General features: G+C 40.9%; 1 protein-coding gene across 1 annotated transcript in view; it reads right to left on the bottom strand.

Annotated features, from left to right (window-relative positions):
• Positions 1 to 15,627, bottom strand: part of LOC109931112 (Ral GTPase activating protein catalytic subunit alpha 2) — a 313,895-nt gene that overhangs the window by 229,438 nt on the left and 68,830 nt on the right. Inside the window, exons 11-12 of the mRNA XM_048600914.1 lie at positions 11,827 to 11,898; positions 1,887 to 2,010 (exon numbers count right to left, since the gene is read on the bottom strand). Coding sequence (XP_048456871.1) covers positions 1,887 to 2,010; positions 11,827 to 11,898 — 196 coding nt within the window. The remainder of the gene's footprint in view (positions 1 to 1,886; positions 2,011 to 11,826; positions 11,899 to 15,627) is intronic.

Genomic DNA, 15,627 nt, shown 5'->3' with positions numbered 1-15,627 from the left:
TATTACCATGTGTTGACAGTTCATTGTTGTTTATCTATGTTTAGAGACTATTTATTTGTAAGGAGTAGTTCTTGTTAATTCAGTGCTTTCTGTTAACTGGAGTCTTATCAAACAGGTAAATTGAGGACTTTGCATACTTTGATCAAATTAACTTTTGGGATGATCCCAGAAAAAGCAGGGCTTGAATTCCAGGGTACTATCCCAGTGAGGCATAACACCTTCTTTAACTATCAAGTGTGTAAGTTACTCGCTCAGTACTGTTATAGAGTGAGTTCCAAGAATTCAATCCAACCACAATGAAGGAAACAGTGATTTATTTCCAAATTAGAGTGGTGTTCTACTTGGAGGGGAACTTACAGGTGGTGGTATTTCACTCACATTCTGCCCTTATTCTGCTACATAGCAGAGGCTGTAGGCTTGGAAGGGATTGGTGAATAGGCCTTGGTGATTTGCTGCAGTGCGTATTTTATACAGTGCAGACACTGTATAGGTGGGGTAAGGAGTGAATGCTTAAACTGGTGAATATATAGCCTTCCCACTCTCCACAGACTGAGATCCGCATAGGGTGTCATCCTGTTAATGTTAATCCAGTGGTGGACATGAAGTGTTTCAACCAAACTCTGGCATTTGTTTTAGACTCCCGGGGAGAGAGGGAAATTCCTTGATTAAAGATACTTAGCACTATTGAAACTGATCTCCCTCAGGAATGGAGGGCATCTAAGTGAAAGCCACCACACTGCCATGCTGTTGACACCCCATTAACATACAAAAAGCACCCCCCCCCCACCAAAACAATATATCTAGCACATATCTGGTCCCTCCTCAACGAGGCGCTTTGGACTGGTGTGGTACCAGCAACAGCCCCTTCTTCCTGCGTGATACTGCTGAATACAAATGAGCTGCTCATCTGACTGGCCAGCAGTTCTCAGTGGGTGGAACTTTTGGCACCGGAATCTTTAATCCTGGCTTTGTTAGTACATGACACGCAGACCTTCGCAACAGGGAATGTAGGACTCTCCAGACTCCCGTCACCTTCACATGATTCTAACTACCAATTCTAACGTTATCATAGAGGGAAAACCATATACAAAAGAATGAAGACGGTTGTGTTTGGACACTGCTCGGAGGAATTCCAGCAATGATATCCTGGGGCTGAGATTACTGGCTTCCAGCAATCTAAACCCTCTTCCTTCCAGGTCCAAGTCAATGGAACGCTTGGTTCCTGATTTCCACTGACATCAAATTCATGAAGGTTCCTTGATATCACATCCAATCAAATTCTGCCTCAGTGTCAACAATTGTTACTTTCACCTCTGGAATTCAGTCCTTTGGTTCCATGCTTGGAAAAATGCTGTGACTAGGCCTGAATCTAAGTGAACCTGGCAGACAAGTTGGTGGTGAGAGAATGCTGCTTGATAGCACTGTCAATAACTCTTTCCACTTGTATTTTATCTGAGTTGATCCTGCTGTTTAAACTTCTATCTCACAATCATGACTCTTATAGGATCTTAGCACAATTCTTGCATATATTCAGACTGCATTTAAGCTGCAGTTTGAGGGCAAGGGAGAATTGAGACACAGTGTGCATATATAATTCTTGCAAGATTTTGGATCACCAAGTATCAGCTACACGTTCTTTTCAGTGTTAGGACTGTCCTGATGAGTCTAAGAAACATTTTTTAGAGGGTGAAGTAATAAATATGTAAAGTATCCGTTTTAATAAACTTCAATGAATCAAAAGAATTGCTGAAAACATTTACCAATATAATTTATTCACACAATTTGACATTAAAAAGTATTTTAAAATATGAGGAGTTAATATACAATAATAAAATTTCTTAAAATATTCTCAGAGAATGTACGTAGAGGGAAGAAAAATTCTATACCTCCCAGCCAAGCCCAGAGACAAGGTTTTCATATGCTTGGCTTCCTCCAGTGTTGGATAGAATTGAATATTTGTCTTCCTGTCCTTCCATAATGTAAAACACTGCAATCTTATGAGTTTCCCGACTTGAAAATAAGAATTGCAAATTCATGTATTAGTTTTATGGCTCTAAATATTACAGAATGAGAAGACATAAAAAGCTATTCACACAACATACTATTATTGCATCCAATTGGAAACAAAATATTTAATTATTGTTAAATAAAACAAAGAACTCTAGACATTGAATATTGGAAACAAAAACTGAAATTGCTAGAGAAACTCAAGAGGTCTGGCAACATCTGTGGAGAGAGAGCACAGTTAATGTTGAGTCCAGTGACCCTCATTCAGAATCAACTGCATGAAGAATGTCACTGGACTCAAAACATTAACTTTGCTTTCTCTCCACAAATGCTGCCAGACCTGCTGAGTTTCTCCAGTTAGTTGTTATTTAATTCTCATTGCTGGTCAAGTATCACGTTTGTATAGCAACAAACCTTTGACAGATCTGCAGCATTCAGCTGACTTGATCATGCAACAGAAAAACTACACAACCCCAAAAATCGGATATTAGAAGCTAGGAACAAGAAAGTTCAACGAATAGCATGTTATTTTTGAAAATCCAACAGAAAAATAGAAGCCTCATTTATTACATTATGCTGAAAAATGGAAGATAGTCATACGAATTCTCCAAATTAAGCTTATTGGTACCATCAATTTAGAACGTTTCTACTGCTTCACAATATTTAGAACTGAGTATCTGCATATTAACTAAAATCCCTCATTGCATATTATGATACCAAAACATTATGCTTTAATTCAGACCAATTAATAACTCAATAGTTAATAAGATCATTTTGAAATAACTAGCTCTTTCATGATTAGCAAATTCATGAATAGTTTCATTATTCGATTGACGAAGTTTCTGGTGAATACATTTGATCAATTGGTAGACTACTTGCTTTCTGAATTGAACTGGTGTTTGATTTGCTGAATTATTCAAGGTCATACAAAAGGAAACTCAACAGAAAATTCAAAATAAATCAACCATGAAAATAAGCTTAATTTTGCAATCAGTGCCAATGCAACAGTGCTCACCACCAGGTACTGCTGAGAGATCAAGTGCTCTCTTTGGTGAGATTTCATCTCTAGTGCCATGCAGCGGTACTGTAAGTGACTGCAGCTTTCTTCAATGGACATTCATTGTGTGAACAGGAGTGATGATATTGGGCTCTGGGATCAACCATAGAGCTCTCTAACACGAAGGAAACAGCACCAAAATGAAATCACTTAATTTTTTTTTAAAAACAGACAAAACTAAAGATCTGAACACATGCGGGACACAGAAAGAAGTTATATGTTCAGATTTTTTAAAACTAAAAGTTAACTAGAGGCATTCCACCATTACAAAGTGACCTGGTAAACACAGTGCAACTTTTAAAACGTTTTTCAAATGGTAATGTGGGGCAGAGAGGTGACATTGTCAATAGTTATTGATTGTGGCCAGCTAGGCAAATGCCTCTTTATAGATAAGGCGATGGGGACATTGGTGAACCCAAGAGCACTGCGAGCGGAGTTGCCAAGAGGTCTGTAGCCACGTGAACTGCACCACTTTTGCTTTCACCTTCGCAGAAGTGGAATACTGATGCAGGAGAACCTCAAGCTCAAGGTAAATACCTGCCAACTGTGTCCAGCACACGCCATGAAAAAAAAGCCTCCAGGTAAAAGATGAAATTCAGGAAAAAGCGTGTCCAAGGAATACCTAACATTGGATATGGGACAGTTGGCTAAATTACAGGCGTGAACTAGAAAATGCAAGAAGGTTGTTCACCCTGATCTCAGAGCAGTGAGTGACTATCCACAGCTCTGGAATTTCCATGCTGATTTGCCTGTGGTAAACATCCTTCTGTCACTGTTAACATGACCACAATTCCTCTACCAGCAGCCTTGCAAAATTTGGCTACAGGTAACTAGACCACAGAGGAGCATCAGGGTTCCAAAGAATAACTGTGACTGGAACATTCATACCTTTAAATCAGAAAAGGTGCATTTTATTTGTTCTCCTCTCCAGTTTCTCAAAGCTGGTTCCTTTTGTCCCTCACAGAAATGGCTTCATCAATGAGACTCTGCAGACCTATTTTTTCATCTACCTATTCAGAGATGCTATTATACACCTCTACAGCAGGCGGGTCTTGAACCCATGCTTCCTGGTCCAGAGGTAGGGACTCTACTCCTGTGCCACAAGAGGGCCCCTTGAGACTCCAATGAATGGCAGTAAGCCTTTCAAAAATACAGGAATCATTACAATGAAGCCAATTAACACTGAATGATTTCCATTCAAGACTCTTTCAGCAGTGATTGATAACGATCAGGAGCAGGAAGTACATCAATCTCAAGCCTCCACCCCAATGTCAATGTTTTAAGGCTAAATGTAACAATTAAAATCTCAGGTGGAAGATACAGTGCCATACTTTTTCTTTGTAACTTCAGTAAAAAAGGCTCCTTTATTTTAGTGACAACAAGGTGCAGGGCTGGATGAACACAGCAGGCCAAGCAGCATCATAGGAGCAGAGAGGCTGACGTTTCGGGCCTAGACCCTTCATCAGAAAAGGGGGTGGGGAAGGGGGTTCTGAAATAAATAGGGAGAGAGTGGGAGGCGGAAAGACGATGGATAGAGGAGAGGATAGGTGGAGAGGAAACAAACAGGTCGAAGAGGCGGGGATGGGGCCAGTAAAGGTGAGTGTAGGTGGGGAGTTAGGAAGGGGATAGGTCAGTCCAGGGAGGGCGGACAGGTCAAGGGGGCGGGATGAGGTTGGTCGGTAGGAAATGGAGGTGCGGCTTGAGGTGGGAGGAGGGGATAGGTGGGAGGAAGAACAGGTTAGGGAGGCAGGGACGAGCTGGACTGGTTTTGGGATGCGGTGGGGGAGGGGAGATTTTGAAACTTGTGAAATCCACATTGATACCATTGGGCTGCAGGGTTCCCAAGCGGAATATGAGTTGCTGTTCCTGCAACCTTCGGGTGGCATCGTCGTGGCACTGCAGGAGGCCCAGGATGGACATGTCGTCTGAGGAATGGGAGGGGGAGTTGAAATGGTTCGCGACTGGGAGATGCAGTTGTTTAGTGCGGACCGAGCGTAGGTGTTCTGCAAAGCGGTCCCGGAGCCTCCGCTTGGTTTCCCCGATGTAGAGGTAGCCACACCGGGTACAGCGGATGCAGTATACCACATTGGCAGATGTGCAGGTGAACATCTGCTTGATGTGGAAAGTCTTCTTGGGGCCTGGGATGGGGGTGAGGGAGGAGGTATGGGGGCAGGTGTAGCACTTCCTGCGGTTGCAGGGAAAAGTGCCGGGTGTGGTGGAGCTGGAGGGGAGTGTGGAGCGGACAAGGGAGTCACGGAGAGAGTGGTCCCTCCGGAAAGCAGATAAGGGTGGGGAGGGAAAGATGTCTTTGGTGGTGGGGTCGGATTGCAGATGGCGGAAGTGTCGGAGGATGATGCGTTGGATCCAGAGGTTGGTGGGGTGGTACGTGAGGACGAGGGGGATTCTTTTTTGGTTCTAATTGCGTGGATGGGATGTGGCAGACACGGTTGAGGGCGTTCTCGACCACCGGGGCGGGGGGGCAGGGGAAGAGTTACGGTCCTTGAAAAACGAGGACAACTGAGATGTACGGGAGTGGAATGCCTCATCCTGGGAGCAGATGCAGCAGAGGCAAAGGAATTGGGAATAGGGGATAGCATTTTTGCAGGAAGGTGGGTGGGAGGAGGAGTATTCTAGGTAGCTGTGGGAGTCGGTGGGCTTGAAATGAACATCGGTTTCTAGGTGGTTGCCCGATATGGAGACAGAGGTCCAGGAAGGGGAGAGAGGTATTAGAGATGGTCCAGGTAAATTTAAGGTTGGGGTGGAAGGTGTTAGTGAAGTGGATGAACTGTTCGAGCTCCTCGTGGGAGCACGAGGCGGCGCCGATACAGTCATCAATGTAACGGAGGAAGAGGTGGGGTTTAGGGCCGGTGTAGGTACGGAAGAGGGATTGTTCCACGTAACCTACAAAGAGGCAGGCATAGCTTGGGCCCATGCGGGTACCCATGGCTACCCCCTTTGTCTGTAGGAAGTGGGAGGAATTGAAAGAGAAGTTGTTGAGGGCGAGGACGAGTTCGGCTAAGCGGATGAGGGTGTCAGTGGAGGGGGACTGGTCGGGCCTGCGGGACAGGAATAAGCGGAGGGCCTTAAGGCCATCTGCATGGGGAATGCAGGTGTAGAGGGACTGGACGTCCATGGTAAAGATGAGGTGTTGGGGACCGGGGAATTGGAAGTTCTGGAGGAGGTGGAGGGCGTGGGTCACGCTTGGGAACCCTGCAGCCCAATGGTATCAATGTGGATTTCACAAGTTTCAAAATCTCCCCTCCCCCACCGCATCCCAAAACCAGTCCAGCTCGTCCCTGCCTCCCTAACCTGTTCTTCCTCCCACCTATCCCCTCCTCCCACCTCAAGCCGCACCTCCATCTCCTACCGACCAACCTCATCCCGCCCCCTTGACCTGTCCGTCCTCCCTGGACTGACCTATCCCCTGCCTAACTCCCCACCTACACTCACCTTTACTGGCCCCATCCCCGCCTCTTCGACCTGTTTGTTTCCTCTCCACCTATCCTCTCCTCTATCCATCTTCTTTCCGCCTCCCACCCTCTCCCTATTTATTTCAGAACCCCCTTTCCCTCCCCCTTTTCTGATGAAGGGTCTAGGCCCGAAACGTCAGCCTCTCTGCTCCTATGATGCTGCTTGGCCTGCTGTGTTCATCCAGCCCTGCACCTTGTTGTCTCGGATTCTCCAGCATCTGCAGTTCCTACTATCTCCTTTATTTTAGTAATCTATTTGCGTCAGAAATATAACTATGGAAATTTTCTGAACACAGACATTTTTGAAGCAGTGGCTTGTTGAGTTTGAGGTTTTTTTGGTTCATTGCTTCAGATTTTTTGAATTTAATTATCCAGTTCTTTACGAAAAGAACGCACAACTATAAACTGTATAATTCAACAACATGACATACCCATGTTTTTACCAATGTTGGTAGTTTCCAAAATCAGCCAATTGCTACATCTGTCACACCATGCAGCTACTATATCATTGTGAACAGCATCCTTAAACAGGAAGCCAAGTTAGTGCCTGGATGCCATTTATCTATTGAACATGACGGAAAGAGGGAAGAAAATGTATTATACCTTGCACAGATGATGTACTGGGTTATGTGTTCCCTTTTCATTCATATCAATACTGGCTGAAATTTGTAAACAAACTACAAAGTCACGTGCCAACAATAAACATACAATTCAAGGTGATTTTTGTCATCTCAAAGTAGACCACGGCAGATAAAAAGCACGTGGTGAGAAAATAATGACTTTTTAAAGTGGATTCAGGTGCATTTGCACAGTTACTATGTTTCTCATCCAGTAAGGAATGAAGCTCCGCTTGACCTGGTTTTGCACAAAGAGAAATCATAATTTGGTTTGATGAGGTACCAACATGAAAAAGAAAATAGGATATAAAGTTAACAGAAATATGCCAAACCAGAAGAGATGTTTAGAACACAGAAAACAAGGAAACATTTTGCAGATGGGAATGGTTTTGAGAGTGGTGCTTTCAGTTGTCCTCCTTGTAGCACTCCTATTTATTAATTACATAATTCATCTGGATTTACAAACTGAAGGAACAATATTGGATGGGTGGATGAGAGTGGATGAATTTGAGGCAAATAGCAAATTGCAACAAAATATTAAAAAACTACAATAGGTCACAGGCTAGCAGAATGAACAAATTGCAATTTAATGTGCAGGCAGGCCCAGGTTGCTATTGGGTTTGATTCTGAAGTCTGTTCACAAGTCTATTCATAGGCAAGTTGCAACATAATGCAGGATAACACAAAGTAGGCATTCCCAAGTACAGGAAATGTTCAGATCTTTAAAATTACATCTCTGTACGGGATCCCATTTGTAATTACAAGTGTTTGTAAATTGGACATTGATAAATTGGGGATCCACTGTATAGAAAAATGTAGTAGTAAATTATACATGCATAGAGTTAAGGGGGTAGATTTTAAATGAATCAGAAAAGGAATAGCAGTGACAAAAACAGAAATTGATGGAAAAACTCAGCAGATCTGGCAGCATTCTTGGAGAGAAGCAGAGATAATGTTTCAGGTCCAGTGACCCTTCTTCAGAACTGATGGGTTTTTTTTAATGCAGAAGACAGGGTGTAGGGGAAGGCGTAAACAATAGGTGTAGATAGAGCCCAGAAACAGAAAAACAGTTGGACAGATAAAGGAATAGATAAAGGTCAGCCTGGGAGAATGAAAAGCTGCTAATGAGGATGATTAGTAAGTGACAATGGGTTGTGTGTGGTAGTAGCCCTTGTGATGACAATACCTAGTGTGTGGGAGTTGGGCTAAGGATGTGGGAGAAGGTGCACAAGCAGTAAAATTGTTGAACTCGATATTGAATCCACAGGGCTGCAGGGTCCCTGGGGGAAAATGAGATACTACTATTCCAACTCGCACGGAGCTTCAAAGCACTGCAGCAAGCCTGAGACAGAGATTTTGGCTAATGAACATGGTAGTGTTGAAGTGGTAGACAACTGGATGCTTAAGCTCATAGTTGGGGACAGAAAGTAGGTATTCTGCAAAGCAGTCACCCAGTCTGAGATTTTTTAAGTAACTGAATTAAATGTAGCTTGTAGTGATTTGCCCATAACACCATACATTAAAAAAGAAACCACAACACAGAACGTGGCAACAACAGATTCATTGTTTAACAATAAGAAAGATGCTTAAGGGAACAATTGGGAATGCAATAAAAGATTGCTAGGATAGAAAGAGGTTTTTTCTTGAAGTTATGAAGATGGTGGCTCAACAAAGTCCAGCAGATATTGTCTACTTAGTCTTCCAAAAGAGGGACCACAGAAGGGGTTTCTCTGTAAAATATGCAATAAATGCTTTCAAAACCTACAACACGATATCCTGTTAAATAATAAACAAAGTCAAAGCCTTTTGAAATGGTGGTTTGGGCAGATAGCATTTCTTTTGAAAGGTAGGTACTTCAGCGAATAACTGATCACCTGGAGTAGTTTTGGTCACTTAATGAGTTAGAGAGGAACCCCACATTCAAATTGATTTGGGTTAATAGGCTGGTTTTGTGCCTCTCCCAGGAGGCCATATTGTTTTGGGTGGGTTGGAGAGTAAATATTGTGATCAACAAGATATCACAATCGTGTGGGACAGATTTGATGAACCATAGTCTTTACTTCGCCATCATTGTGTGCATACATGCTTTTAAAAGGGAAGTTAGATTGCAAATTTAAAATAAAGTATTAAAAGTTCATGAGAAACCAGCAGATAGTTGGCACCAGAATATGCAACAGATATGGAGAATACCACCTGCCAAAACTTGATCAGCCAAATGTCTGCTTCTGTACCAAAGTTATGATTTCTATTTAATTTGAATTCAACTCAGGTGGATTGACCATCACCTTCTTTGTAAAACTTCTGCACAAGAGGGGTTTAAACAATATTTAGCTATTCCTTGCAGGACCAAAGCTCACAGAACAAACAGGACTATAAATTGTATCACATTGTTTCATCAAAGCCAAAACCTCGGCTGCTGGCAGTGAAGATAGACCATATCTGAACGGAATGCTCATTGTGAGACAGGACTTAGAGCTCACAGCGGTGATTGATGAGGTGATACCTGTCAGCAGTACTATTCAAATGTGTGGGGCTTGGTATACTTTGGTCCTGAAGGAAGTAAGGATGGATCAACTGCAAATGTCATTAGATCATCTGGTCAAGTTATCTCTATGAAATCCCCGACCAGATTGCTGTTCAGCTCGAGGAAATGCCAAGTACCTGGATGTGTCTCATTCATCAAGGGCAAGAGGAAGATGGAACTGAGAATCATAAACATATTTGAGGAGTCACCAATTAGTGCTCTGTTTAGCTGGGCAAACAGACACACCACTGGTTTCCACAGACAGACCTAACTGTAGGGCAACTGACTGCAACAAAGTATCAGTAGCTTCTTCACCCCTTTCTTCTAAACAAAAGTCTGCAGTGATGACATCATCATTTGTTATAGCAGCTTTCAACATAGTCTGATGGTTTCGAAAACTACGCTTACTGAGGAAACATTTAATTGGTCGAACCACTCGTTTATGTAACACCATGACACCCATCATGTGTGTGAAGACAGTTACCTGGTCTGATCTCATTAGGTGAGGACCAAACAGCAATGTGGAGTCTTCGCGTCAGCAGATTTGCAGATCACAATGGTGTCTGAACTATAGTGCTGTACCTACACTGTCGGTTGATAAGTTGCAGCCACTGTAGGCCCATTATATTCTTCAGTGAGAATGACATCTCTCTATTCTTGTCAACAGGTAGACCATGATGATGGAACCCATCTTTTAGCAAAAGGATTTCCTGAGAAATGGCCATCATATGGATCCTCATATCTTTCATCTGGTTTTCTGAAGTCAGCCAGATTTAAGCACTGGACAACTATGACCTGGAAACCATGCCACAGGCAAATAAGTCTGTCATACTAAAACAAGTAATGTTAATATTTTACAGAGTTGAGAGATACATTGGAGCAGAAATTCACCAACTGCCCAAGTGTCAGGTACAATGTTCACCTTTGGTTGAGTACTGAATTCTGGAGAAGTGCGGTCATTTTCTCTCTGAATCAATACATAGGGTATTCTTGATCTTCTGCTCTCAGGTGAGGCCTTCAATGAGGAAGGTTGAAAAGTTGTAATCAAGTGTCAAAGTGTAGATTAGCTTCTGATACTGAAGGTGAAATGAATTGACTGCCTCAATCCTTCCTCAGTGTCACTGTTTCAGTGTTCCAAGCATGTCTGCCATAGTTCCAGGGCTTACTGCTGTGTATTACTGCGGGCTATGTAGAGATCAACATCTGAGTATTATATACTGCATCAACTCATTTTTTTTTGTTTGATCAGATACACAGAGGCTGCTGCCATGCCAAATAGGTTGCGTTTACCTTCAAGTTGACATTTAAAATGGATTACAGTATCAGTGTTCATGTGAAAACAAACAAATGCAACCACAAAACCCAACTGTTGAAGCAATACAAAATGGCTGCAGCCTCATGAGATTGGGCTCCCAGCCACAAGAGGGCATTAAAATAAAATGGTAAAGTTTTAATACAAGCAATTAATCATTAGTTGTGGAATGTGACAGCAATACAAACAGAATTCAATTCTGAACGTAAGGATATCTAGTTTAATTTCTACACTGACAAAAAACATGACTATATTCCAGAATTCTTAGAATTAAATATTCCAAAACACAAAAAATTAGCCAGCTGCATACAATTCAGCACAAACGATTTCAAAACAATATTCCTGAAATACTTTTACAGATTGAACATGATTATGATGATAGGAAGATCGCTAGAAGGTGAATTCAAGTCCAAGCTGAAGGTTTCTGAATTCGTAAGCAGCACTATCTATTTATTACAGAAATAACCAAAATGAAACATGCCACAAGCACCAGTTTTATTTTCACAAGCACTAATGCATCATTTAGAGATTTACATTCAGAAGTATCTTGCACATTCTAAAAAAAAATCTCCGGCATAGAAGACAGCAGTTTGGATTTGAAATCCATGCAAGTCTCCAACAATTCAAAAGTACAGGGCAGCAGCATCTGTCATTAAACTTGAAGTTGAAGCTATCTTGTGTGGGATTTAACTGAACTTTTTCATAAAACTATTGCAGAGAAGCCCAATGCAAAGTAATGAAATGCTGTTTTAACACTAGCTTTTAATATCACATCCACTGTAATTTGTACAATTGTCAATATTTACCAGTTCATAAATAGCACAATCAAAAATACTCACCACTGTCTTGAGTCCAAATTTTTAAGTTCCCTTAATAGTTTTGAGTTTTTCTTCAGAAGATGAAAACTATTCCTTGGGAAAAAAAACAAGTAGGAATATCTTAGAATCAAAATGAAACATGCCACAAGTACCAGCTTTATTTTCACAAGCACTAATGCATCATTTAGAGATTTACATTCAGAAGTATCTTGCACATTTTTAAAAAAAATCTCCGGCATAGAAGACAGCAGTTTGGATTTGAAATCCATGCAAGTCTCCAACAATTCAAAAGTTCACGGCAGCAGCATCTGTCATTAAACTTGAAGTTGAAGCTATCTTGTGTGGGATTTAACTGAATTTTTTCATAAAACTATTGCAGAGAAGCTCAATGCAAAGTAATGAAATGCTGTTTTAACACAAGCTTTTAAGAATGGTAAAGCTTGGCAAACTGACAAATGCCTTTGGGCATTTCACGGGATCATTATCAAAGAAAATCTGACACCAAGCCTTGTAAAGAGATATTAGGACAGATGGCCAAATGTTTGATCAAAGTTATCGTTTTTAAGGTGCATTTTCAATGAACAGAGAAGGGTGGAGAAGGTGAGAACATTTGAGACAAAATTTCATACCTTAGATTCTAGGCTGGTGAAGGCTACCAATGTAGGATGATTAAAATCAGGCATGCATAAAACACTAGAATTGGAAAAGAATTTGAGAAAATCCAAAGATGTAAGACTGGAGGAGATTCGGCAGTTGGGGCAAGGGCAGGCCACGAAAGGCTTTGAAAGCTACGAGGAAAATTTAACATCAAAGGGACAGGGAAGCCGTAAGTTCTTGTCAAACAGAGCTAATTATCAAGTAGAACTGATTATTGGGTGGGACTTGGCGCAGAGCAAGATATGCGTCAATACCTGGTAGTTGTACAATGTCTCCAGCACAGTTTTGCATCTGAACCTTGTTTCGTGGCTGATTTGAAAGTCATTGGAATTATTAACATGAAGGTGACAAAGGTGCGTATGAGAATTTGAGAGTTTTGACAGAAAACAGAGGAAGAGAGAGAGGTAGCATTATTGTGTTAGAAATATGGTGCTTTTAGTAATGAAGGGGCAAGAACACATTTTAGGAGTGGAGAGGAAAGGTGTTTTTAAGTGAATTGGTAGTTTGCAAGGAGATAGGGATCAAAAGCGGGTATGAGTATGACAGCAGATTTGAAGAGAAGCGGAATAATATCCATGGGAGGAAGGATTGCTAATAAAATAAAAATAGGTTTTTATAAATGCCTTGCAATCAAGTTGGAAACATATAGATAATGAAAGACAAACAAATTAACTCAATTAAATTTGATTTATTTTCTTACTGCCATTATTTAATTTCAAATCAGCTAGTTCAGCTTTAAAGGCAGAGATTTTGATAAAAATGCTTCACACCTACATCCTTAAATTTCTTGAATTTTCCAATGAGAATTGGCTGACTACTTTGAGTATTGACCCTCAGCTAATGCTTAAAAACGCCCCGGGATGTAAAAAAACAGTAAATTATATTAATTTGGATTTAAGTGAGCTTCTGTCAGAAAGCATAAAAAGTCAACAAAATTACATGCTCTCTGACAAAGTTTAGCTGATAAGCATTCAACTATTGTCCAAGTTTCTCAGACACCTCAGCTCTCCTTTGAACTTAATTTTTCAAGACGACTCAAGAAAAAGCAAGTGTTAACCCATTTACAGTTATCTAACTCATCAGTTACAGGGTGACAGGTTGAATCTAGTTGACTCACTTAATTGAGACTTCATTAAGGTGAAGACTCTGTACTCAAACTGTGTGCAGCTAATTGATGAGAAAAGTTTGCAATGGGATTAAATAGATGGAGTCAAAGAAATGTATAAAATGGATTTTAGAATAGATACTTCAGAATTCAACAAGATGTGGCTAGCCATGAAGCCAGCCAACTTGAAACCTGCAAGTCAATCAATTCTCTGGTCATTCAAGTGAGACCAACTCCCCCAACAAGTGTATGTGTAATTATAATTATTAACAGTCTTCATTGCATACTGAATTCTTGGGAAAGCTAAGAAATTCCCATTTTCTAGTGGGAATAACTAAAAACAACTGGATCCTCACGGTTTCAAAATAATTTTTATTTTAATTTCTCCTATATATACTTGCTCTTCTATATATGCATTCAGGAAAAATAGGAAAGGAAGAAGGGTGGTGTTATTCATTAAGGAGACTACTGTAATGCTGGAGTGTGTGTTCTAGAAGGTTCAAAACAGAACCTATTTGGCTAGAGAGGGAAGAAAAGGTGCAATTTTATTGTTCAACACAGTTTACAGACTACCAACTGGTAGGGCAGACATAGAGGAACAAATTTCCAAACAAACTGCAGACAGGTGCAAGAATTATAGATTTTACAACAGGGAATTTATTCATATACAGACAGGGGTGTTGTTTGCTTATGGAGAAAGAATCCTACGGTGCTTTCAGGAGAATTTCATACAGAAATTTGTTTAAAATCTAATATAAAATGAGGCATTGCTCGTCTTGATCTGTGGGAATGAGATGAATAAAGAGACAGCAGGGCAATTTAGGTTGGATATGGAAAAGGTCAAGGAACAATACAAAGTAGAAATAATTAATTGGGAGAAAGTCACCTTCAATGGAATTAAAATTGATCTGCCTTAAGTTAACAGTAATCAAAGGTTCACTGACAAAAATGTAACTGACACGAGCTATTTTTAGAGACACATTTTGGCCATAGTCACTGTTATATTTCCAAAAGGGAGAAGATAAGAAAAACAAATTCAGAGCTGTTGGGTGACAAAAAAAAAATGTTGAGATTAGGGGAAAATGTGCATACAACAAGGGCAAGTGAATAACATCATTGAGGACCAGTTTAAATACAAAAATACAATAAAAGTAAAAAATAAAAAAATTAAATACAAAAGATTCAGAAGGAAATTGGAAAAGCAAACAAGGGAAGTAAAGTGAGAGTGTGAGAAAACATTGGCAGTTAACATAAAATACAATCCAAAAGTCAGTGGATATATAAATAGTAAGAGCTGCAAAGAAGAGGAATGGGGTTGATTAAGGATCAAAAAAAGTATTTATGCATGATCGTAGCTGGCTTAACTGAAGCTAAAGAATGTTATACAAATGAAGATGATGCAGTGGATGTCTTACAGAACAAGAAGATGACTTAGACATTTTAAAGGTTTAAATTGATGAGGTATTAGACAGACACTCGTTTGTTTTAGCAGTGGCTGGGGAAGTTACTGCAGACAAGGTGAATGCGTACGAAGAGAGAGTTAGATGACAAGCAAGTAGTTGATTGGTCTGTGGAATAGTGCTCAGCTGTCGATAACAAATGTCTTCTGCCTGCCAACAATGACGTGATTGGCTTCCAGGTAACTGAACAGTTTGAGGCTGTGAATGAGATAGCCAAAAGGCTATGGGAAAGGATGGTTCTCTTCTTTGCCATTAAATAACACCTAAACCTGAAGAAAGCCAGTTATTTTCCCTTACCAGTTACTGTAAGCTGTTGCTTTTAACCAATGTCAGAAACTTTATAATTTGTGAACCAGCGCTCTGTGCCTCCTGGAAGACAGTGAGAAACACTTCAGTGGCAGGGGTGTGGGGGGTGGGGTGAAGAGAGAGCAAGCATGAGAGCGCGACAAACAGCAAATGGTGACAAGCCCAAAGGGATCTCGGTGAGCCCTGTCGAGACCATCGAGCTGTCATTCCAGACTTTGCCTCCACTTGTAACATTTGCGTCTATCAGCATCAGGGAAGATTTTGTTAGGGAAAGCTCATATTTATTTAACTGTA

The sequence above is a fragment of the Rhincodon typus genome, chromosome 9, assembly GCF_021869965.1.
Source record: "Rhincodon typus isolate 14 chromosome 9, sRhiTyp1.1, whole genome shotgun sequence".
Classification (NCBI taxonomy): Eukaryota; Metazoa; Chordata; class Chondrichthyes; order Orectolobiformes; family Rhincodontidae; genus Rhincodon; species Rhincodon typus.
The sequence above is the reverse complement of the archived record's forward strand: the minus strand, read 5'-3'. Positions and strand labels throughout refer to the sequence as shown.